The 24,386-nt window shown below is 44.9% G+C and overlaps 1 protein-coding gene across 1 annotated transcript in view; it reads left to right on the forward strand.

The window, feature by feature from the left end:
• Positions 1–24,386, forward strand: part of LOC126252239 (uncharacterized) — a 56,526-nt gene that overhangs the window by 24,006 nt on the left and 8,134 nt on the right. The window contains exon 2 of the mRNA XM_049953112.1: positions 10,868–11,385. Coding sequence (XP_049809069.1) covers positions 10,868–11,385 — 518 coding nt within the window. The remainder of the gene's footprint in view (positions 1–10,867; positions 11,386–24,386) is intronic.

The raw sequence follows: 24,386 nt of genomic DNA on the forward strand, positions 1-24,386 counted from the left end.
TACGTTTTATGAGTACAGCGCAGATAAGAGCTGTCGACAACGACCAGTGGATGGTAAGGATGGCACTGCAGTGGCAGGTATGCATGAAGGAGGCAAGAGCAGGATGTGCTGAGGCGAACTTTGGGGCAACTGATGGCCTAACAGCCTGGCTCACATTTGTTGTATGGGCCCAGTGAGCAGAGAAAAGAGGTCGCTCCGCTGCGCCATTGTTTGGCCCTCGCCGCATGGATACTAGCCGCGGGCACGCCACAACACAGAGATGGAGTTGCACACTTGGGACCTGAGTGGTGCATGGCACTGTCAGCATTTTGTGGCTGTATCCTCATCAAGCAGGGGTGGTACGAGGCTATCGGTTTGTTGAGACACATCGAGAAACCCTGTACGGGAATGATGGAGACCATTACTTCTCGGAAGAGATCAAGTCAGCAAGCAGGAACACAAGTAGCATTGTGCTCATGGATATGCATCCATAATTAGATTTTCTCCTGATGAGAACTATCCTCCTCCTTTCTAAAACTTTAAACAGCAACTCATATTCCGTCTCAGGTAGCACGTAACAATGCCACACCCAATAGTGCAGCTCGGACTTGAACTCAAAATACTTGCTCTCCTATGATCCTTTAGACTTCTTCTTTTGTTTACACAGCGAAAATGACAACCCTAATTGGTCCAAGAGAGTAGATGGAGCCAAATATGGTCGCTCTACACAGGTGACAATGCACTGACTGTAGCTCCCTCCTTGTTGTGCCCATTTATGAAAGTGGGTAGATTGGACTGAGCAAAGGTTGGGAATTTGTACGGGCGCTGATAATGGCACAGTTGAGCGCCCCTCAAATCCAACATCATCATCATCATCGTCCTTCTTGTTGGCCACTCCTGTGCTAACGAAATCAGTATTTTTGATGGAAATAATATTGGGGTGTTAATGTTTTACGTACATTTGTGACCCGCTTGACCCCAACTAGAACGAGCTTACATCGCCTTAGGAATAAAAGTTTACTAGCACACAGGATTAAGTAGCAAATGGAGGTTATTATGATATATAACATACTATGTCTTCAGCGTAAATTCAGTGCATTTCTTATCATAAAAATTATGTACTGCTGATATATTGTTGGTGTTTATGAAATTTTCTCGTGTATACAGATACACAAGTCACTAGATTAGTGCTGATCTTCAATACGAATGTGGACACTTACACAGTGTTCATATAGAAACAGTTAAAATGTTTAACGGATACATTTTTGCTTTGATAATACAGTCATTGTATATCTTATTACATATAATTATTCATTGTGGGTATATTGTTGTGTTAATGCCTTGCTCTTGTGTAGATTGATACTTCTCATTCGACTAGTCTTGACCAATAATAATGTAGATACTTACACAGAGGTCAGATAAAATACAGTTAAAATTCTGCTATGGGCACATATTGAAGATGCAAGTGTAACTGGTATACATGTATCGCCTTTACAAAAAAATGAAATTCCTTGTGTCACCAACCTGCGAGTCAGATGAAGTAATTGCGATTCTGGAGACCAGCAAGAGTAGACATATTGTAACACTAAATTTTCCGTTCTGTTAGGGTCGGAATGTGTTTAGCAAAAAGCTGGGCAAAGTTAAATTTTACTTTCATTTGTTATTTACATGTTGTAAGACGTCATGGTCTCCTGACCTTCATTGCTCCAATATTCTGCCCTCACAATCATATTCCGCACATCAAGACGCTTCATTCGAACCCAAACTTGATAAGATAAAGTCAATGTTGTATGAATTAATGTAAAAGATATGCAAATAACTAATAAATCGCAAGTGCGCACCGTGGTTGAAATACTCGAGGCTGGCGGACACACATACATTCCAGACACGACGGTCACAGGGGCTTTTAGATCGAGAGAGGCAACCGCACGCCAGGAGGCCGGTCCCAACACATCTACGTCGGCCGGTGACCGCCCGCAGAGCAGACAGCGTTTGCCCGAGTGAAAGGACGACCCCGTGTTCGGCTTAAAAGCAAATTCCACTACATTGTGTGGGAGTGGCCAGCCTACGCATTCCACGATCATGGAGATGTTACAAAAAATGAACGCTAGTATGACGAAACAGAATCAGGAATTGAAACAGGATAATCAAGCTATTAAGAACGAGATCCTAATGGGTAATCGGAACTTGAGACAAGTAAGACACAGATCCAACAGGTAAAAATTCAGATGGAAGAAGGGATCGCTAGAATTGATAGTCAGATCACTCAGATAAACAAAGACGCGAAAGAATCTAGAGAAAGAATTCAGGTACTAACACAAGGTCAGCAGCAATTACGCACTGTCGGAGACAATGTCCAATTGGACATAGTAAACGTTGACAAAAAGGTGGAACGTTTTACGAAAAAAGCCACACGAACAGCAATACAAATTTCGGAAGAATATGCAATTTAAAACAAGGTCGCAAAGGTTGCACTGAAAGAATATGATCAGCGGATCAATAAAATAGAACTTAAGAACAAAGATCAGTTTGAAAAGCTTCGAACAGAGTTGATGTAAACTATCGAAGAAAAGATCGAGACCGATTACACCTGTAGTGAAACAACTGACACGTCAAGCATTAATTCAGTACACGAACAAGCGCCGTCTAAGAAAGTTCAAGTAGAACCAAGGTTAGACGTAACACTCGCGCAGAAACCGAAACAGAAAACCCCGATTAAAGTAATTTATGACATGCCACAGGATCAGGCACAGTACCTAGAAAAACGGAACACATACATTCAGCCGATACCAATCGAAAGACAGACAACAGAACCAGTAAATCCAATGACACAACATAATAGCAGCACGGGTACTATACCGCGAACGACGAGAGTAGAAACACACGAACAACACATTTGTTCACCAATGATACGATATGACGCTGATATGAGTAAGGAAATTGAGAATAGGCAGACAGGCAGTAGATTACCACAGATTAAACACGACGACACAAGCAGTGGCAGATAATTTGAGTCCATGAATCAGCCACATACCGGATTTATGAGTAGATATGATACAGACCACTTCCTTACAGTTAGAAAATTTCAACATTTCAAGAAAGAAGGCGGTAGCTTGCATGCACGCACATTCATCGATCAGTTTCAAGTAGGCTTACCAAACCACTGGAGCGTAGCTCACAAACCTGACTTCATTTGTGCACACATGTCAGGGACAGTAGCAGAGGTGATGCAAAAGATCGTGCCTACCTGTACATCTTACCTACAGTTCAGAACAGCATTTCTCGAAAGATATTGGTCTAAGGAGGCGCAAAACAAAATTAAATACGAGTTACTTCAGAAGACACCATATGAAAACTCAGGAGGGAAAAGCGTGGTAAAATTCTTTGATACAATGGACAAAAAGAATCAATGCCTAGACAAACCATACAGTAACGGAGAGCTGATACGTCTATGTAGGATCAAATTACCGGTAAAGTATCAACAGGCGACAGTAGGAAAAAATGAAAATACCGAAGAATTAAAAGAGGTTTGAAAGGAACTTGAACGACGTGAAAGAAAAAAGAAAGGAAAGGGAACAGCAAAAGGAGAGGACTAGGAACGAATATTCTAATAATAATAATCGTAATCCTAACACCAATAATTTCAGGCAATTTAACAGACAAGGACAGTGGCACAATGGAGACAATTGGCTTAGAAACGATAACCAGAATAATTGGTACCGAAATAGGAACGGTAATGGACACTCATACAGTGGCGGATATGGGTTTAGGAATCAAAATGCCAACGGTAAAGGGTACTTTGAAAGAGGTCACGATGTTAGAAACATCAACTGGCGAGACCAGGACGCGAATAATTACCGAGGAAATTATGGTCCACAGAGACAAGAACAATATAGCAAAGAGAAACTATATGTAGAAGTTAGGCCATCGAATACTGCAAAACGTAAAGATTGAATTGAAAAATGCGGAAGAGGTTAGGCAAACTAACGTCCACCCTATCTTATACTAACCACTAAATAAAAGTTAAATTAATAGATCAACGAAATAACACATTAATTAAAAGAAAAAGAGACACAATACACACTAACAATCTCTTGTAGTAACAAGTACACTACAACATGCACACAAACAATAAATGGTACACAACAATTAAAAGAATGAAGAAGTGGTAGGACATAATTAGAATAAAGAAATCATATATATATATATATATATATATATATATATATATATATATATATATATATATATGATTTCTTTATTCTAATTAATACATGACATACATGATACACACACACACACACACACACACACACACACACACACACACACACACACATATATATATATATATAATTTTTGCCACTGTCAGAAAATTTTTGCATTATATAAAATCAGAGTTTTTTTGTAAATAACAAATATATGTAAAACAAAAATTGTAAAATTTCTACGCGTCAGAGGGACATCGCCACCAACACTAATCACCAGCTTCCTTAACACCAGATGCTTCGAGATAGCCACGGAGAGGGTACAGACATGTTGAGAAAGCACTTAGGGCAATAAAAACAACATGAAGACCAACGCCACACTGGAAATGCAGGTTGCAACCAGGTTGGACTTCAGGAGGACAACGCGCAGCACGGACATTTCAAATGTCACGACACTGCTACACAATGGAAGAGCATGGGGAGAATCATATTACGACGAGACGACAATGAAGGTACAAAAAATTACTAAGATCTACAAACTTATCAAGTAACATTTGGAAAGGCAGTCAGATTCTACAAATCCTATATCACTCCTACACTAAAATTCACATATTCCTAGCCCAAGAAGAACAGAAGAATGCAAGAAAGAAAAGAAGATGCAAGATGAAGAAGGGCAGAAGACAGCAAGATACCTTTCTCTTCCGTCGTAGAAAGCAAATTGCTACAAACGTCTTTTCATGAACTTTGAGGCATAGTAACTACTACAACCACCTCTCCAAAAATAAACCTTGAATCGTCAAACAAATACAAGCGAATGGCAAACGGAGTGTTAAGTAGTAACAACCAACATTATCTAGAAATAAATTCAGAAAATGAACAGTATTCTCCCTACCACATCATCAAATTGCCATACCGAACCAGGTGTGAAGTACCAAGACGTCACAGCACAATATTGGGTGACAATCGTCGATAGTCAACTACAATCATCGAACTGCCATACTGTCCCAGGTGTGACAGCAAAGGAGTACCAAGACATCACTGTTTCTGCAGTAAACCACAGTCATCATCCTCGGTTAAAAGTACCACTCCATGATGACAATGTCAACAAGCAAGACCCGGCATTGCACGCTAGAGTGCTTCTCTCATGATTTGTGCCACCCATACAAATGAGTCGACGCCTTCGAGTATTTCAGTGGGGATTGTCAAGTGCAGAAACTGACGCAGCAAAAAAAGGAAAAAACTGATAAAACACAAATGTAGAGTTAAGAAAATGATATAGATGTAAAAATATGATTTTGTTTTACTTTTTTGCAAAAGTAATTATTTTTATTATGCATGTAAAGTCCATAATTTATAGATACCTTAAAACCTTTTGCAAATAAACTTAGTTAGTGTAGTTACATAATCTCATAAACACATAGAAAGTCTATTTATTTCTTTTATATGTAAAATTAGAAAAGGATTTATTCAGGATTCTTCGTCTTTAAGTAACATTGAAAAACACCTTTTTGGGGTAATAATGTTAATACCGAAGATAGAATTAAGAGGAAACGCTTCTTCATTCTTACAAAAAAAAAAAAAAACTGTGACACATAAAGAAAAAGATAATGCGTAAATAAATAAAACAAAGTAACACAACAGAGCTTTTGCGAACATTTACGCAAAGCCTAACTGAAGAAAAGAGACAACCACACCAAGACATAATACACTGTACACTTGCGAGTTTAGAAAAATTAATATTGTAAATGAAAAAGAAAAACAGAGACACGTACTGGCAATGTCAAAGAATAACAACCTTTGTCAAGTCTATATTATTTTGCCTTGTTGTGGCGTAACAAGCTAGCTACGCCACACCACACTGAAGTAGCCGAAAGGGCACGCGTCAACTCACGCCGTCTTGCGTGAGGTCTGAAACAGGATACTTATGAATGCTATAAAGAAAAGAACTGTTATATCCTAGCCAGTAATGCCACCCGAGCCCGCTGCCAATAGGTTGGCAGCATCAAAGTCCGGACGCCGTCCGCATAAGCAGCGCCAGCGAGACAGGAAATCGCCGCAAGTCTGCGCTGGCTTCTGGTTTCTTAAGCGCTGGAGTCGCGAGCGCTAGTACAGTTCTGTATTCGCCGCTCAGTTGTATACTCGCCACCGAATTGTGTACTTGCTAGTCAGTTGTGTGTTCATCGCAGCAGAGTTGTTGTTTGTCGTCAGCCGACGCTGACCTAGCCGCTCCGACTCGAACTAGACAGATCTCTGTAGACACGGAGTTCACTACTGTGTTTTTGTATCTTCGCTAATAAAGATAAGTACCGACTTTTATTTAATCAGAGTGTTTGGGTTTTCATCTTTCTGTTCACTGTTCCAGCGGACCGGTCGGCCCGCTATTAAAAGTGTGGCGGTGACTTCGTAAGCCGTTTCTACAGCGAATTGTTTGTCGCTACGAACGCCGCCACAAAACTGGCGACGAGGGCTTCAGAACTCGTGTGCAGGGCTGGTTCAACTTGTTTCTGGTTATACTAATTATAGCGATAAAATTTTGGGGGCTGGTTTAATTTGTGTTCACTATGTCTGCCGACTTACAACAGTTGATCTTGTTACAGAGTCAGCAAATACAAAGTCTGGTGGAAGCAATCGCCAAACAAGCGGCTAATCCTCCAACACAAAGGGAACAAGCACAGGCAGCACCGCCTTTCCGTGCTTTTGATGCATCAAGAGAAGAATGGCGAGAATATTTCGCGCAGTTGCAGGCGCACATGACAGTCTACAAAATCACGGGTACTGAGCGGCAGCTTTATCTAATTTCCACTGCTGGCGTGGAAGTCTATCGACTACTTTGTAAGTTGTTCCCGGAATCCAAGCCAGAAGCTTTAGACTATGATGTTGTTGTTAACAAGCTTGCTGAGTATTTCGAGTCGCGAGTTCATGTGGCAGCAGCCAGATTCAAGTTCTTCAGATTAAAGAAACTGCCACATCAATCTAATAAACAGTGGTTAACAGATTTACGGGGCCTCACCCGTCAGTGCCGATTTAATTGTGTGTGTGGATCTTCCTACAGTGATGTCATGTTACGAGACGCTATTACTCAAAACATTGCAGATTCTCGTATTCGTGCTGCTATCTTAAAGTTGCCTGACCCGTCATTAGAGACTGTGATGAACATTATTGAAGCCCAAGATACTTTTGACTATGCTGAGTGTGAGTTAGATCAGCCATGTATTTCTCAAATTGCCTGTGCTAAGCAAGTTATGTCACGCCCGCGGCCCCACCGGCAGAGTCAGACTGTAAACACTAGCCGGCCGCGTCATGTTAAACACATTCGTCAGCCGCGTGTGCAAAATGTTAGAGTTAAGTCTTGCCCTAAGTGTGTTCTTGCTCATCCTCGTGAACGTTGCCCGTTAAGAAACGCGGTTTGTCGCTTTTGTCAAAGGAAAGGACACATCCAGACTGTTTGTTTGCGTAAACGCAAGAACAATTCTAGTGCTGCCCAGCCCATGGATATTCATGTTCTTCAAAGCCAGCCCGCCCAGAAGGTCGCGTTTAAAGGCTCTTCCACGGTTCGTGTGGGTAATAAACTTGTTCGCAATAAGCCACCCACCCAGCCCTCTGCTATGCGACCCAAGCGTAATTCAAACGCTGTAAAAAGTAATGTACAGACTGCAAGTGAAGCGGGAGTTATTGTTCCACCCGCCCAACCCACGAGTTGTCGTAAGCAGCGAACACGCGCTAAACGCGCTGATTTTGTGTCTTCCGCCTCCGCTGCACCGATCCAGAGACAGTGTAATAAACTATTTGTGAAGCTACGCATCCAGGATAAGACCTTCAATTTTCAATTAGACACTGGTGCGTCTGTGACTCTCATAAATAGTGCTACGTATGCGGCTATCGGCCGCCCTAAACTTTCAGCGGCAAAACATTCTTTGGCTACTTATAGTGGAGAACAAATTCCTGTGTTAGGTGTATGTAGCGTGCCAGCCACATTCCGTGGCAATACAAAAACAGTTTCATTCACAGTGCTCCGCGCTACAGACAGTGTAAACATTTTCGGATTAGACTGTTTTGACTTGTTTGGCCTGTCTATCCAAGACAATGTGTTGCAAATTAATTCTGTTGTTGTTCCTCAAGACAGCATAACCGATTTGTGTAAACAATACAGTGACATATTTAAAGACGAACTAGGCTGTGCTGCGAACTTTGCCGCTCATATTACGTTAAAAGATAATGCTCAGCCTCGATTTTTTCGTGCTCGTCCAGTGCCTCACGCCCTCCGGGCACCTGTAGCAGATGAACTTCGTCGTTGGCAAAACAACGGTGTTATCCAACCCGTTTCAGCGAGCCAGTGGGCTTCTCCCTTAGTTATTATAAATAAACCGTCTGGCAAGTTACGTTTGTGTGCTGATTTTAAGTCGACAGTTAATCCTCAGACTGTCATTGATTCTTTTCCTTTGCCTAGACCGGACGAGCTGATGGATAAGTTAGGGGAAGCTCGTTTCTTTTCCAAAATTGATCTCCGTGAAGCATATTTGCAATTGCCCCTCGACGAGCAATCACAACAGTATTTTGTCATAAACACGTCGTTGGGGTTGTTCCGTTTTCTGCGTTTGCCTTTTGCTTGTGCGTCAGCTCCAGCTGTTTTTCAGCTTTTTTGTCACAACTTCTGGCTAATGTGCCATCGTGTTGCAACTATTTAGACGATATTGTTGTGTCCGGTCGGACGCCTGCTGAACATTTCCGTAATTTGGAATGTTTGTTTACAGTGTTGTCTCAGGCAGTCCTACGTTGCAACATCGATAAATGTTCATTTTTCCGTACGGAGATGGAGTATCTGGGACATGTTATTAATGCTCAAGGCATTCATCCCTCCCAGTCACATTTAGCAGCTATTCGTGATTTGCCCGCCCCTCGCAATCTGCATGAATTGCAAGCAGTTCTTGGCAAATTGACATATTATATTAGGTTTATACCTAATGCATCACAGATTGCTGCACCGTTGCATCGTCTCCGCCGTAAGAATGTTCCGTTTGTGTGGTCAGCTGATTGCCAATCAGCCTTTCAGCAGCTTAAAGAGGCTTTATTGAATGATCGTTGTCTGGTCCATTACGACCCTAACAAGCCTCTGGTGTTAGCTTGTGATGCCTCTTCTTTCGGCCTCGGTGCTGTGTTGTCTCACCGAGTCGGTAACGCCGAACGTCCTATTGCGTTCGCATCTAAATTGCTAAACAAAGCTCAGTGTAATTATAGCCAATTGGACAAGGAAGCGTTGGCTATTGTGTTCGGTGTCACAAAATTCCATCACTACCTCTATGGTAGACCATTCTATTTAGTAACAGATCACAAGCCCCTGACGTCACTGTTTCATCCGTCTAAACCAGTTCCTCAGCGGACAGCTCAGAGACTACAACGTTGGGCTCTTTTGTTATCACAATACCAGTATGAGATACTGTATCGCCCTACAGCTCAGCATGCAAACGCTGACGCGCTTTCTAGATTGCCGATTGCTGCGGATGATGTCTTCGATTCCTCTGACGACTCTTGCCATCAGATTGACGCCGATGAGCATCAATCCCTCCGGGATTTTCCGATTGATTATCGTCAGGTGGCACGTGAGACAGCTACGGATCCTCATCTGAGTTTACTATTACGTTTTGTTCAACGTGGTTGGCCGTCCAAGGCAAGGGACATATCGGATCCTGTGGTTCGTCGCTATTATCCGCAACGTCATCTGTTGTCTGTTTCGCATGGAGTTTTGCTGTTACGCACCGAGAATGACCAGCTTCGTGTAGTGGTTCCCCAAGTGCTCCAATCCAAGGTCCTCGACTTGTTGCACCAAGGTCACTGGGGAGTGGTCCGCACCAAGCAGCTTGCCCGCCGTCATTGTACATGGATCGGCATTGATAAGCAGATTACGCAGATGTCTACAGATTGTTTGACGTGTGCCGAACACCAAGCTGCTCCGCCTCAACGCTATTTTGAGTGGGCACGCCCTGCCGGTCCCTGGCAGCGAGTACATATTGATTTCACTGGTCCATATTGGCATTCTCGTTGGCTCATCGTGATAGATGCATTTAGTAATTTTCCGTTTGTTGTGCCCATGCAGTCTACAACGTCTGCACAAACTATACAGGCGTTGACTTCAATTTTTTGTATTCAGGGTCTTCCAGAAGTTTTAGTGTCTGACAATGGTCCACAATTTACCTCTGCTGAATTTGACAGTTTTTGTTCTGCCAATGGCATTCGCCATGTTCTTACTCCGCCGTTCCACCCTCAATCGAATGGTGCAGCGGAACGTTTTGTACGCACATTCAAGGATCATATGGACCGCCTTCGTGCTACACACTCTCGTCAGCAGGCCCTCATCACGTTCCTGTCGTCCTACCGGACCACGCCACGCGACGGCCCTTCGCCTGCGGAGCTTCTCCACGGCCGTCGTCATCGCACCCTACTACGGTTGTTGCACCCCCCGGATCGACCCGCCGCTTCTGAGCATCGCACGCGTTTTCAGCGCAACGACGCCGTTTTTTTCAGAGTTTATCACGGTCGCCGTCGTTGGGAACGTGGTACCGTGATAAGTGTCCAGGGTCGCGGTTTTTATACTGTTCACGGTGCTACTGGGGTGCACAGGAGGCATCAGAACCAGTTGCGCCGCGCTGGCCGCCCGGATTCTGCCGCTCGTTCTTTGTCCACAGATTTGGTCCGCGGCTGGTTCCAGCCGCGCCTTCCGACTTCGCTGCCGCCCCCAGGGCAGCAGCAGCAGCCGTCGCCGCTACCACGCCGACAGCCCGTCCAGTTGATGCCTCCCGCGCAGCTTCATCCGGGAGGGCCCCAGGTGGTCGCTCCGGCGCCTGCGGTCCCTCTTCAGTCGCCACCGCCTTCGGAGCTGATGGACGTCGACCCCTCAGCCGGGCCGCCTTCCCAAGCGGTGGCTGTGCAGCCTGTCCTGCAGCCGCTTTCCTTGGGCACCCCCAAGGAGTCTGACACGGCAGTGTCTTGTCCGGCGCCCACTCGGCAGCCGTCGCCGCAGCGTCAGGAGACGCTGCCTCTCTTCGTGGGTCCCGACGCCGTGTCGCGTCCAGTACCAGAAGCTGCGCCCGTGGTCACAGGCGTGCACCCTGACCTCGGTTTTCAGTCGGTGTTTCCCGAGGCCCCGCGCAGCCAATGCTGGGATGCGGACCGGGGACTGCCACCGACAACAGTCTCCGCCCCGGTCTCTTCTGCTACGCCTGCGGCCAGACCCCTCCCCCGCTGTCGACGCTCGCCACGTCATTATTCAACGACGGTGCGGCGATTTGGGGGGGAGGAGTGTTATATCCTAGCCAGTAATGCCACCCGAGCCCGCTGCCAAAAGGTTGGCAGCATCAAAGTCCGGACGCCGTCCGCATAAGCAGCGCCAGCGAGACAGGAAATCGCCGCAAGTCTGCGCTGGCTTCTGGTTTCTTAAGCGCTGGAGTCGCGAGCGCTAGTACAGTTCTGTATTCGCCGCTCAGTTGTATACTCGCCACCGAATTGTGTACTTGCTAGTCAGTTGTGTGTTCATCGCAGCAGAGTTGTTGTTTGTCGTCAGCCGACGCTGACCTAGCCGCTCCGACTCGAACTAGACAGATCTCTGTAGACACGGAGTTCACTACTGTGTTTCTGTATCTTCGCTAATAAAGATAAGTACCGACTTTTATTTAATCAGAGTGTTTGGGTTTTCATCTTTCTGTTCACTGTTCCAGCGGACCGGTCGGCCCGCTATTAAAAGTGTGGCGGTGACTTCGTAAGCCGTTTCTACAGCGAATTGTTTGTCGCTACGAACGCCGCCACAAAAAGAACGCAGCTTAGGTTTACTTAACTTTAATTTCCTTGTGGTACATATCTCTTGATAATACAAGTGAGACTCTCTCCAGATATGGTTAATGGCGCCTTGCTAGGTCGTAGCCATGGACTTAGCTGAAGGCTATTCTAACTGTCTCTCGGCAATTGAGAGAAAGGCGTCGTACGTGTAGTCGCTAGCAATGTCGTCCGTACAACTGGGGCGAGTGCTAGTCCATCTCTCTAGACCTGCCGTGTGGTGGCACTCGGTCTACGATCACACAGTGGCGACACGCGGGTCCGACATGTACTAATGGACCGCGGCCGATTTAAGCTACCACCTAGCAAGTGTGGTGTCTGGCGGTGACACCACATGCCTAACAACAAAACATTAATTGTACAATTATAAAATAGAAACAATAGGTATAAAGAAATCATTAGGAAAAAATTGTTAAGAATGGCCGAGAAAATTTTATTGGAAAATCTAAAAGAATAATTTTTGCCTGACTTTTTCAATGTTTTCCTCGGCATTGACAAACACCAGACAAAAATTTTGTCAGAAGGAGGGAGGTATGTAAGACGTCATGGTCTCCTGACCTTCATTGGTAACATATTCCGCCCTCACAATCATATTCCGCACATCAAGACACTTAATTCGAACCCAAACTCGATAAGATAAAGTCAATGTTGTACGAATTAATGTAAACGATATGCAAATAACTAATAAATCGTAGTGCGTACCGTGGTTGAAATACTCGAGGCTGGTGTACACACACACATTCCAGACACGACGGTCACAGGAGCTTTTAGTTCGAGAGAGGCAACCGCACGCCAGGAGGCCGGTCCCAACCCATCTACGTCGGCCGGTGACCGCCCGTAGAGCAGTAGAGCAGACAGCGTTTGTCCGAGTGAAAGGACGACCCCGTGTTCGGCTTAAAAGCAAATTCCGCTACATTGTGTGGGAGCGGCCAGCCTACGCATTCTTTACACATAGCACGCAGTTTCAGAGATTTTCACAGGGAGACAGCAAAGGCCAAACTTCGATATTACAGATTTCCGGATTGGTCGCCTTAAACGAAACGTCATTCTCCCGTTTTAGAAGAGCAATGCTGATTGGCAAACGATATTTCTGACTCCTTGAACTGAAGGAGTAATGGAAGAGACCCCTTCATGACTGGTGTGGAGAGGGGCCATTCCGTTGTCGCTCTTGGAGCGAGAACACGTAACGAGAGCATGTGAGGAATAAGTCTCTCCTCAGTACTTCACTGGGAGAGCATCTCTGTCGAGAGTGAATCGGAGTGCGACTCTGTATTGAGTCCTTGCAATTAAGCATTGTTCACTGTGTAGGCCACCACACTTATTGTGCGGTGTGAACGGACAGAGCTATAGTTAAATGCTTGCGAGCGAATTTTTGAGTGGCATCGCGGTGGACTGGTTATCTGACCGGTGTACCACGCCAATAGTTGGACTAGGGGCGAATAGGAGTCCTTGACTTCATCGAAACATAGGGAGAGTTTGATTGGCGAAGGTCAATCCAGATAGAACGAGAGTTATCTTATTTTTCAGCAGCGAGCGGCACAGACAGCAGTCATCACAGCTTACAGTATTGTACGCTACAGCTCTTGCGAGCCTCATATTTCCTCCACAACAGTACACTTCACTGCATTTCACACGTGACAGCCTCTACCGTACCTAGCAACATTCTAACGGGTAATTATTCTAGTTGGGTAGGCGCGGCTCTCAGCCATAACAATCTTAAACTTTGCATAGAAATTTCATTAGTGAATCCTATCGTTGAGAGGTAACTTCACATTCCGAAAAGAACAAGGATATAACTTGTTCAATTCATAACTAAAAGTGCCATTGTGATTTCTCAGAATTTTTGCAAAAATAAATAATAACTTTCGTTAGTTTCATGTTTTTCTTACACTAGCACTACTTCAGTAGCCGGCCGAAGTGGCCGCGCGGTTCTGGCTCTGCAGTCTGGAACCGCGAGACCGCTACGGTCGCAGGTTCGAATCCTGCCTCAGGCATGGATGTGTGTGATGTCCTTAGGTTAGTTAGGTTTAACCAGTTCTAAGTTCTAGGGGACTAATGACCTCAGCAGTTGAGTCCCATAGTGCTCAGAGCCATTTGAACTACTCCAGTACCCAAGTATCCCACTAGTTACGTAAGAAATTTTGTGAATTTTTGTGTCATTTCCTTACGACTCCAGAAGATATTTACTGCTGAAAGTTTTTCAGGCATTTCTGTTTAGAGCGTTAGGAGCGTCTGTCTGACTTCTGTAGTAGTGTGGAGGTGGAAATAGCATCTTGCAGGAGCCGCAGGGTAAAGGGTACATCTCAGATTAATCCGTTGCGCAGAATGACAGAATAGCAAACCCACACGCTCACAATGTTTGTTGAGCAATGTTTTTGAGACTGAAGTGTCTTTCATAACATCAAGTAAACGGCCTTCAGTAACATGCCCAGTACTAAGCGTGCATAGAAAGAGTGATTTTCCCGAATGAAAATGAGCTGTATTCATTTACGTATTTGTGTTTTTGTTAGGATGGCAAGGATAAAATCTTTACCCCTTCCGTCCTATCCTTCACCATTCCGATAAATGGAGATAATGAGAAACGTATTGTGAGGAGGCAAGAACTTTCAAACATTTTGCTGCGGAGATGCTACTCTAGCAGTTTTTCAATTTTTTCAGTATGTCATTCCTGTGCAAAATTTGAATTGCGAGACGAGAGTCGTGAGGTTATTCACATCTCATCCATGTAAATGAAGATGGAACGGATTAATTTGTTAATAACAGTTAAATACGCCGATTAAACTTAGAATCTTAGGGAGGCATATGACAGTGATCGCAGGAACATTAATCTGTGGTTTTCTTTTCTAGTGGGATTATATGCATGCCATATAAATTAATGTATATGCAGGTGTAGATGAGCACTAGGGGGAGTAAAGAGTCATCCTGGGGAGAGGGGGTCATTCCCTTGGGACATGGGAGGCAGTGTCCTTTAACAACCTCGACAGTGAACCCACGGCTAAGGGAAAGCAGAAAAATGGGGCTTTGTGCTGGTGGCTGAGCAGCCATCGGGCTCGCGCCTTGCTGCAGACTGCCTGTACAGTATACACTCCTGGAAATGGAAAAAAGAACACATTGACACCGGTGTGTCAGACCCACCATACTTGCTCCGGACACTGCGAGAGGGCTGTACAAGCGATGATCACACGCACGGCACAGCGGACACACCAGGAACCGCGGTGTTGGCCGTCGAATGGCGCTAGCTGCGCAGCATTTGTGCACCGCCGCCGTCAGTGTCAGCCAGTTTGCCGTGGCATACGGAGCTCCATCGCAGTCTTTAACACTGGTAGCATGCCGCGACAGCGTGGACGTGAACCGTATGTGCAGTTGACGGACTTTGAGCGAGGGCGTATAGTGGGCATGCGGGAGGCCGGGTGGACGTACCGCCGAATTGCTCAACACGTGGGGCGTGAGGTCTCCACAGTACATCGATGTTGTCGCCAGTGGTCGGCGGAAGGTGCACGTGCCCGTCGACCTGGGACCGGACCGCAGCAACGCACGGATGCACGCCAAGACCGTAGGATCCTACGCAGTGCCGTAGGGGACCGCACCGCCACGTCCCAGCAAATTAGGGACACTGTTGCTCCTGGGGTATCGGCGAGGACCATTCGCAACCGTCTCCATGAAGCTGGGCCACGGTCCCGCACACCGTTAGGCCGTCTTCCGCTCACGCCCCAACATCGTGCAGCCCGCCTCCAGTGGTGTCGCGACAGGCGTGAATGGAGGGACGAATGGAGACGTGTCGTCTTCAGCGATGAGAGTCGCTTCTGCCTTGGTGCCAATGATGGTCGTATGCGTGTTTGGCGCCGTGCAGGTGAGCGCCACAATCAGGACTGCATACGACCGAGGCACACAGGGCCAACACCCGGCATCATGGTGTGGGGAGCGATCTCCTACACTGGCCGTACACCACTGGTGATCGTCGAGGGGACACTGAATAGTGCACGGTACATCCAAACCGTCATCGAACCCATCGTTCTACCATTCCTAGACCGGCAAGGGAACTTGCTGTTCCAACAGGACAATGCACGTCCGCATGTATCCCGTGCCACCCAACGTGCTCTAGAAGGTGTAAGTCAACTACCCTGGCCAGCAAGATCTCCGGATCTGTCCCCCATTGAGCATGTTTGGGACTGGATGAAGCGTCGTCTCACGCGGTCTGCACGTCCAGCACGAACGCTGGTCCAACTGAGGCGCCAGGTGGAAATGGCATGGCAAGCCGTTCCACAGGACTACATCCAGCATCTCTACGATCGTCTCCATGGGAGAATAGCAGCCTGCATCGCTGCGAAAGGTGGATATACACTGTACTAGTGCCGACATTGTGCATGCTCTGCTGCCTGTGTCTATGTGCCTGTGGTTCTGTCAGTGTGATCATGTGATGTATCTGACCCCAGGAATGTGTCAATAAAGTTTCCCCTTCCTGGGACAATGAATTCACGGTGTTCTTATTTCAATTTCCAGGAGTGTAGCATACCGCCGTCACGCGGCTGAATATACAAGCTCCACTATTCTCCGAGTATACCCTGTGGACAGTACAACTAATGATAAAAACTGAGGTGGTCTGAGGGATTTCAGAGAAACGCTACTCTGGGTGTACAAAAGCATAGGCTCCATCCACTGATTACAAATTTAAAAAGTGTACCAATAACACCACCGACTTTGGCTTTATTGTGTTGATGATGGCCCGACAAGCCAATGGCGAGACAGTAGGACTTTTTTTTCTTTTTGTTTCTAATGACGGCCAAATCGCGCTTGTGGGAGAAGCACAGCCTGTCATTGGTAAATGTGCTGGACGTAGGACCCGATTTCCACGTTTTAGATTGAGAAGAGCTGTAACGAAGTTAATTTGGAGAGGAGTTCTTACGGAGCCACTGAATGTGGGATGAATGACACTACAATATTATAACATTGGCCATCGTTGGCGGGAAATTGGGTGACTGGCCGAAACTTTTAGGTGCACGAAAAACTGTTGCCAGGCATGGAGGAGTGCATTCTGGGGACTCGTAAAGATTTGCGTATAGAGATCACAGGACGGCACTTTGCATATACTCAGCCTTGGAGTCTGGAACAAGATTCATTTGAGGTCAGACTTTTGAAACCCATAATTCAGAGACGGATGGATTCAGAGGAGCACACACCTGACCGGCAGAGATGGAACCATCCTTGAGTTATGCTTATGCCGACCACTGATGTATATGGTAAGAATAGTGTATCACTAGCATGATATGGGTTCACAGGCTCGATAACTTGTTAATTTGTACGGAGGTAGTGATTCCTCTGACTGTACTGATTGCTCTTCCCCATTACGAAGCTTGTCTTCATTTACTGTCATCGCCACGCCTTGCAGTAACAACATATATGTCATATAGCTTCCCGATTTAGTAACAATGATAGTGAATGGTCGTAACCAATTTGCCACCCCCGTATAGCTTAGAACCTTGTGAACAACAAGTTACTGTAATTATTGTCACCATCTATGTAATGTACTAACGAAACAAACTACTAGCGATGAATGTTTAATCTCTTAAGGATTTTATTTTTCAATTGTGGAATGAACGATAAATATATTTTGCTGAACGATTTTCTTTTCATAGCCCATTAATTACATGTCAATAGGTAGGAGTAATAGAAAGTTCGGTGAGAACCATTCAGGATGCAATGTCAAGGCCCCATAATTGGTCGTGTTCTATTAAATTCTGTTGCGTAACTTACTGAATGAGCACTGGGTCCTGAGGGGTGATCTGTCGCTATAACTGAATTGATCATACCAGTCATATGTAAAACCAGAAGACTCGTGACATCTCGTACTGTCAGAAAGAAACTTCTAAAATCCTTAGCTGGAAGCGTAACCTAACACAAACTGCTGTTGGCGTTAGCAGGAAATAGCCAATTGTAGTGCCTATATTCTGCTCGGGTGGGCGACTCTCTGAATGGCCTGAATGTTAAAATAATTTTATTGATCGTTTTTGGAACTCGTGAAATAGGATCACTCGAGGGGTTGAGGTGCCAAGACGTGGGCTCTATGTGGTACTGTTGGCATCTGTAATTATTAAGTGGTCAGGAGTTACTTATCTTTGGTGACAAAGAAAGTTATTTTTCAAGTTCATTCTCGTGCGTGTGCACTGAATGCTGCTTGGACTTCTTCCTACTTTTCTAGGCGTCCTTTGCTCTTCGTTGAACCAGCAAGTGCTCTATAACAAGAGTCATCTTGCATCGGTTTGTGGAACCGAGTAGGTAGCCGAACGGTGGTGTTTTAGGGAATGATACGGACTGTACAAGGTGCGCCGTGCATGGCGCTACTGAGTTGCTGTTTTGCCTGACCGTCATCGGCGCTAGTAGCGCGTATCGATATATCCCCTCTGATAGGATCTTTGCTCGGCTGCTATTACTTCCCGGTTGTCATCTGTCGTGGAGTCAGTCGGAACGTGCGAGGAGGACAGTTCACGGCGGCAGTTCGGGTCGTGAGTTGGCCCCTGGCAGCCAGTTGAAACGCGTGTGGAGCGCAGCCCGGGCCAGCCAGTCGCCGGCTTGCAGCAGTAGTGAGCCCTGCGTGGACATCGCCCACCCGACCTTGGCCGCCACGCATCATTTAAGCCGGGTCTGACTTTGGGTGGATTGTTGGTCGGTCGGCTGGTCCGAGGACATCTCGGTGCGGTGTTGTCGACTGGGCCGCTGGCGGTCTCTGCGCAGTGTCGGAGTCTGTCTGGAGCTGTCCCGTCGGCACGAGCATCGTCGCTCGCAGACCCAGGACGTGAAGGTTGAGTGGTTTTGAGCATTACGTTGTTGGTTCCGGCGTTGCTGTGGTGGAGGTTTTCCTGTGAGCAACAACGAGTGAAGTGTTCGAGATAGCTGCCGTCAGGCGGAATTGATCAAATTAATTTACCCATAGTCAAGTGCACCAGTGGAACTCTCTGCCTTGTGGCCGTTAGTGTTCTGGTTACTTGCCCTGGCCGCTAACGCAGTTTTAGGCGGTGTCTTTTCCTCACCTGTTGTTCCTGCCCAACACGGTGCGTAGTTGTGGCAGCTCAGTTCACTTACACGTTTGTTTGGGGATAGTGAGACTTGTAAATTTTTTGGGCCCTTGAATTCTCGCGTACTCCGTCGTGGCAAGCAAGCGGTTGGTAGTTCGGTCCGTGACTGTCCCTTGGTTGGGTTCGCACGAATTAAGTGTCGCCTAAGTGAACGAGGGCACACCGACCCACTGGAGACTCCTGAATGCCGTTCTCTTAATTATCCTTTTGGCAGTGTTAATGTTGTTGTAATTTAACTGAATTTTATATTTTTAATTTGGCAAGGTTAGTTGTGGGCCTTCAGCCCTGGAAACATGTTCTCAGAGTTTCCTTAAAGTCGAAACATTATCGGCTCCTGCTCTTCAAAGGTTATTGTAATTTCCTCTGAAAGATTTTACAAGTTAATGTGGACCTTCGGCCGTTGGTGTTGCAAAAAGGAAATATTAAAACTTAATGTATTGTTTTACCGATTCTTGTAATATATTTATTTCCTTAATTTGCAGAATTTAACCTCGCGGCCTTCAGCAATCTTATTGCGTTTGTTTATCTCTTTCTGCTCACCTTGTGGGCCGTCAGCCCTGTTAGCATCTTAAAACATTGTGGCCTTCTGCCTTCAGTAATCATCATAGTATATTTGGAATTTTCAAGATTTAATCTCGTGGCCTTCAGCCGCTCCGCGTGCTGATCTCATGTATGCATACGATTTATCTTATTCGTAAATTTAACTGTGTGTCCTGTCTTTTCTAAATTGAACTTATTCTAAAAGCATCTGTTTGGAGGCCTTCAGCCGCTAAACAAATTTAATTCTTTCAAAAGTGTATTTGTGAACTGTTGTTGTTGTGGCCTTCAGTCCTGAGACAGGTTTCATGCTGCTCTCCATGCTGCTCTATCCTGTGCAAGCTTCATCATCTCCCAGTACTTACTGCAACCTACATCCTTCTGAATCTGCTTAGTGTATTCATCTCTTGGTCTCCCTCTACGAATTTTACTCGCCACGCTGCCCTCCAAAGCTAAATTTGTGATGTCTCAGAACATGTCCTACCAACCGGTCCCTTCTTCTTGTCAAGTTGTGGTACAAACTCCTCTTCTCCCCAATTCTATTCAATATCTCCTCATTAGTTATGTGCTCTACCCATCTAATCTTCAGCATTCGTCTGTAGCACCACATTTCGAAAGCTTCTATTCTCTTCTTGTCCAAACTATTTATCGTCCATGTTTCACTTTCATACATGGCTACACTCCATACAAATACTTTCAGAAATGACTTCCTGACACTTAAATCTATACTCGATGTTAACAAATTGCTCTTCTTCAGTAAGGCTTTCCTTGCCATTGCCAGTCTACATTTTATATACTCTCTACTCCGACCATCATCAGTTATTTTTCACCTCAAATACCAAAACTCCTTAACTACTTTAAGTGTCTCATTTCCTAATCTAATTACCTCAGCATCACCCGACTTAATTCGACTACATTCCATTATCCTCCTTTTGATTTTGTTGATGTTCATCTGATATCCTCCTTTCAAGACACTGTCCATCCCGTTCAACTGCTCTTCCAAGGCCTTTGCTGTCTCTGACAGAATTACATTGTCATCGGCGAACCTCAGAGTTTTTCTTTTGAAAGGGTACAGTACCGACCAACATTGAAAATAGGTACGAAATTCTTGTCAGAACAACACATTTTTTGTGTAAAAGTAACTCAATTTCAATTAATACAGCGAAGCCGGATACCAGTGTGGGAAAGAATGACAATTTATTTATTTAATTGATCACATGTGCACTCCCACAAAATAAATCCCTACATCCAGTTTGGTGAGATCTGTGTGGTGTAAATGAATGAATGTATGGTCGTCTGCTAACCACAGATAGTGAATCGGAATGATCATCTTTGAGTCGATCCTTTGGCTACCTTTGGTGAGACCAAAGAGATGGAAGTTACAAGAGCTTTTGAGCGTCTGAAATGGGGCTGACCAATAAGGTAGCAAGGTGCTTCTCCCACTTCGACAGAGGTGCGAGAGAACCGGAATACGGCCATGTTTTCGGCACTCTGGCGCTGAACCTTCTGCTGTGAAGACCTGTTTTTTGTTGTGCTCCGTAATGAAAGTGTGGAGGCATGGTATGGATGTGGAATATTTAAGAGTAGTTAGAACTAATCATTTCTCTTTCCTAGGAACTTTTGTGGGGAAAATTACAAAGTGAGGCAGGTAATTTTAAGGGGATTGTAGTAAACCAACGGTCACAATGAGACCACGTGTAGTTATAAGTTGAGATACTAGCGGGTGTACAATAAGCTGAAATATTTAAGAATTAATAGCGTGTGTACAATAAGCTGAAATATTTAAGAAATAGCGTGTGTATCATAAGTTGAAGTATTTAAGAAATATCATTCCGTGTGACGCTAAATTTAAACTCTGAGAGAGAATCAAGGTGAGTCGGCCGTTTTTCCAGCAACGCCACTTGGCTTGCATTGCACGGGAAGACGTGCGTTTATCTCCAGAGTTCACAGTAGGAAAGTAAAATTACAAAGTGGGGCAGTGTCGTGTGAAACTGGGATGGATATTGATTGAAGTGGGAAAGCGGAAAGTGATGAAGTTGTAACCGTTCGTTGTGTAATATTTCATATTGTTGTGTTGTGTATGTCTTGTAATTTGGGTATGTGTGTTTTGCATGGGAGTAGCAAGGTAGTTTCGAAAGATTTGTGGGTTATGCTTGTTCCTTCTGTATCGCTCGATCTGGAGGAAAGTTTCGTGAGGATGAATGTGAGAGGCGAAGTGTGAGGTATAATAAAAGATCCACCATCCGATCCAGGGAGTGCACTGTTGGGGCAAATAGATTACGAGACCATAGTATAGAGATTCACTAACGTAAAGCCATGCCCACTGGGCGGAATTTCTCTTGTAATTTTGTTGTAGGTTGTAGAATTTGTGTGTTTAGGAATAAATCAAATAGTGAATAGAAAGAAATTGGTGGCCTTTTTCATTAAATTGTATGTTATCATAATGTCCCGAATTTATATAAAAGCCGTTAAATCAAAGACAAAAAGTAAGTGTGGTATTGCCAGTGCGTAGTGTGCAGTCAGAGTTCTATAAATCACTGATAGTCAGATGCGTGTTTCCGTTGCGTATTATTCATGCAGGAGGATAATTTGTAACTAAATAGTAAGATACGAGAATTCATGTTGCTCAATAAATTAAGGAAGAATCCACTCGCTTGGCAAACCACCCATCTTGCAGGCCTGACTGCTTGATGCCACAGTATGAGAAAGGCAAGTGGGTGCCTCTCATAATTTCGACCCTGCCAGGATTATTTTATTGGTTAGGATATTTTGTTGCCAGGATTATTGCAGTAAGATTTTTTTTATTTTTTGATGGAATATATTGTGATAGCGCTAAGAAGTAAAATTTTTTATGTTTGCAATTTCTTTCTGGATTGGTGAGGATCTTTTATTTTATTTTATCTAATTAATTGCTGTATCGTCCAAGGCTGGAAGATCGTGGTATAATTTTTTTTGCGTAATGTCCGTAGTAACTAGGTCGCAGTCGGAAAACGTAGCCACAATGGAGAATAGAGATTCTGGCGTGAACGTAGCAGTGCAGCAGGAAGTAGGTGTTGACCGTGAGTTAATGAGAGGGGACGGCAGGCACTCCGAAGAGGCTGTATTGTTCAGTGGACCGCTGCAAGGGGATCCTTTGTGCGGCAGGCTTTGCTCACAATCGGGGGATTTTCCAGACGAAGCGGGCGAGCCGAGACTAGGCCAGGTGTGCGGTGAAAGTGCAGCTACTCTTAGCGAGGCTACGGTTTCACAGGCGAACGAGGTGAGCGCGTCGAAAGTTGCAAATAGCGATGTGATACTACAGTTGTTACAGAGTTTGGTGAGAGATAGTAAGGAGAGACATAGGGAGTTAATGGAAATGATGGACGCGATGTTTAGAGGTAATGAGGAAAGATGGGAAGCGATGGATAAAGATAGTGAGGAAAGTATGGAGGCATTGGATAAGGGAAATAAAGAGGCAATGAGGAAGGTACACTCAGTTACCGATGAGCGTCTGCCCGTAGTTAATAATCGGTTAGATGAGGGGGAGAAGGATCTGGGTGCGTTGAAGGAAGTATGTGACGCAGTGAAAGAAAAAGATAATAATTTGGAGGTACAAATATTTGCAATTGAGAGTGATGCTACTGAACGTAGGGACGTTTTGCCGGATGAGCGAATCGAAGAGGTAGTGGTCAGAATGAATACGATTAGTGCAGATGCAGAAAAGATCAGTACAAGAGGCGAGACAGGTTCTGACAGTACGCAGCGAGAGGTTTGTGCCGATCAGGAGGAGATACAGCCACCATTACAGTTTAAAGAGGCACAATTAGAAATAAGTAGGAAACATAGTGGAGAACTAGCACAGTTGCAATTAGCGTGCAGTAGCGAAGGTGACACACCACCAGGTAGATTGCAGAGGGAGAGTGAGATAAACTCAGAAAGCGAAAATAGGCAGAAAGAGAAAGACGAATTCACAGAGTCAGAAGAACGGTTGTGTCAGATAAAACAGGTGGCAGACCCAACTGGGTATAGTCCAAGGCTGTCTCAATTTCAAGATTCGTTACCTTCATCGAGGGGATTGCTCCGCAAAACGAAGTTTGTGTATAACTATTTGAGAGACGAGGCTAGAGCGAAAATGCAGGAAGACCTTAAAGACTGTAGTAGCTATTTAAATGAATTCTGGTCGAAAAGTAAGGAGGACCAGGTTACGCAAAGCATATTGATAATGCCAAATCGTAATGGATGTGGTATAAGGGATTCAGTGTCATGCTATCAGGAGATGTTTAGACGAAACAGGTATTTGGATGTGACATACGAACCAGCGGAGTTCATTAGAATCCATATAACGAAGTTGCCAGCGAAATTGCGCAGAGGAATAGTGATGGCAGGCAGAGGCTTAGACGATTCCGCGTCATTTCAGCACTTGTTACAGGAACTGGGTAATGAGAGCAATATCGTGAACGGAGACACGACTCATAGGTCAGTTAGTGTCGAGGGTAGGAACGGCAGAAACTATCATAATGACAGGAGAGCGTGGAATCCAGGCATTTCATTCTTGTCACAATGGATTCAAGAATAGGAGAAACTAATCCAACATATCAGCCCTTAATATCTTGCTCTTAAAACACATGCAGCTGGCACTGAAAATTGTCTATGTAGCAGACAAACTCAACAGAGAAATGAGGAATGAAAATACCATACTTCTGATCAGAGAATAAAACGGCAGTAATGGAATCTGTTAGGCTGGTATCTCAGTAAAATTGGCAAATTTTTTATTTCGAACAGTAAAGTA

The sequence above is a fragment of the Schistocerca nitens genome, chromosome 4, assembly GCF_023898315.1.
Source record: "Schistocerca nitens isolate TAMUIC-IGC-003100 chromosome 4, iqSchNite1.1, whole genome shotgun sequence".
NCBI classification, from domain to species: Eukaryota; Metazoa; Arthropoda; class Insecta; order Orthoptera; family Acrididae; genus Schistocerca; species Schistocerca nitens.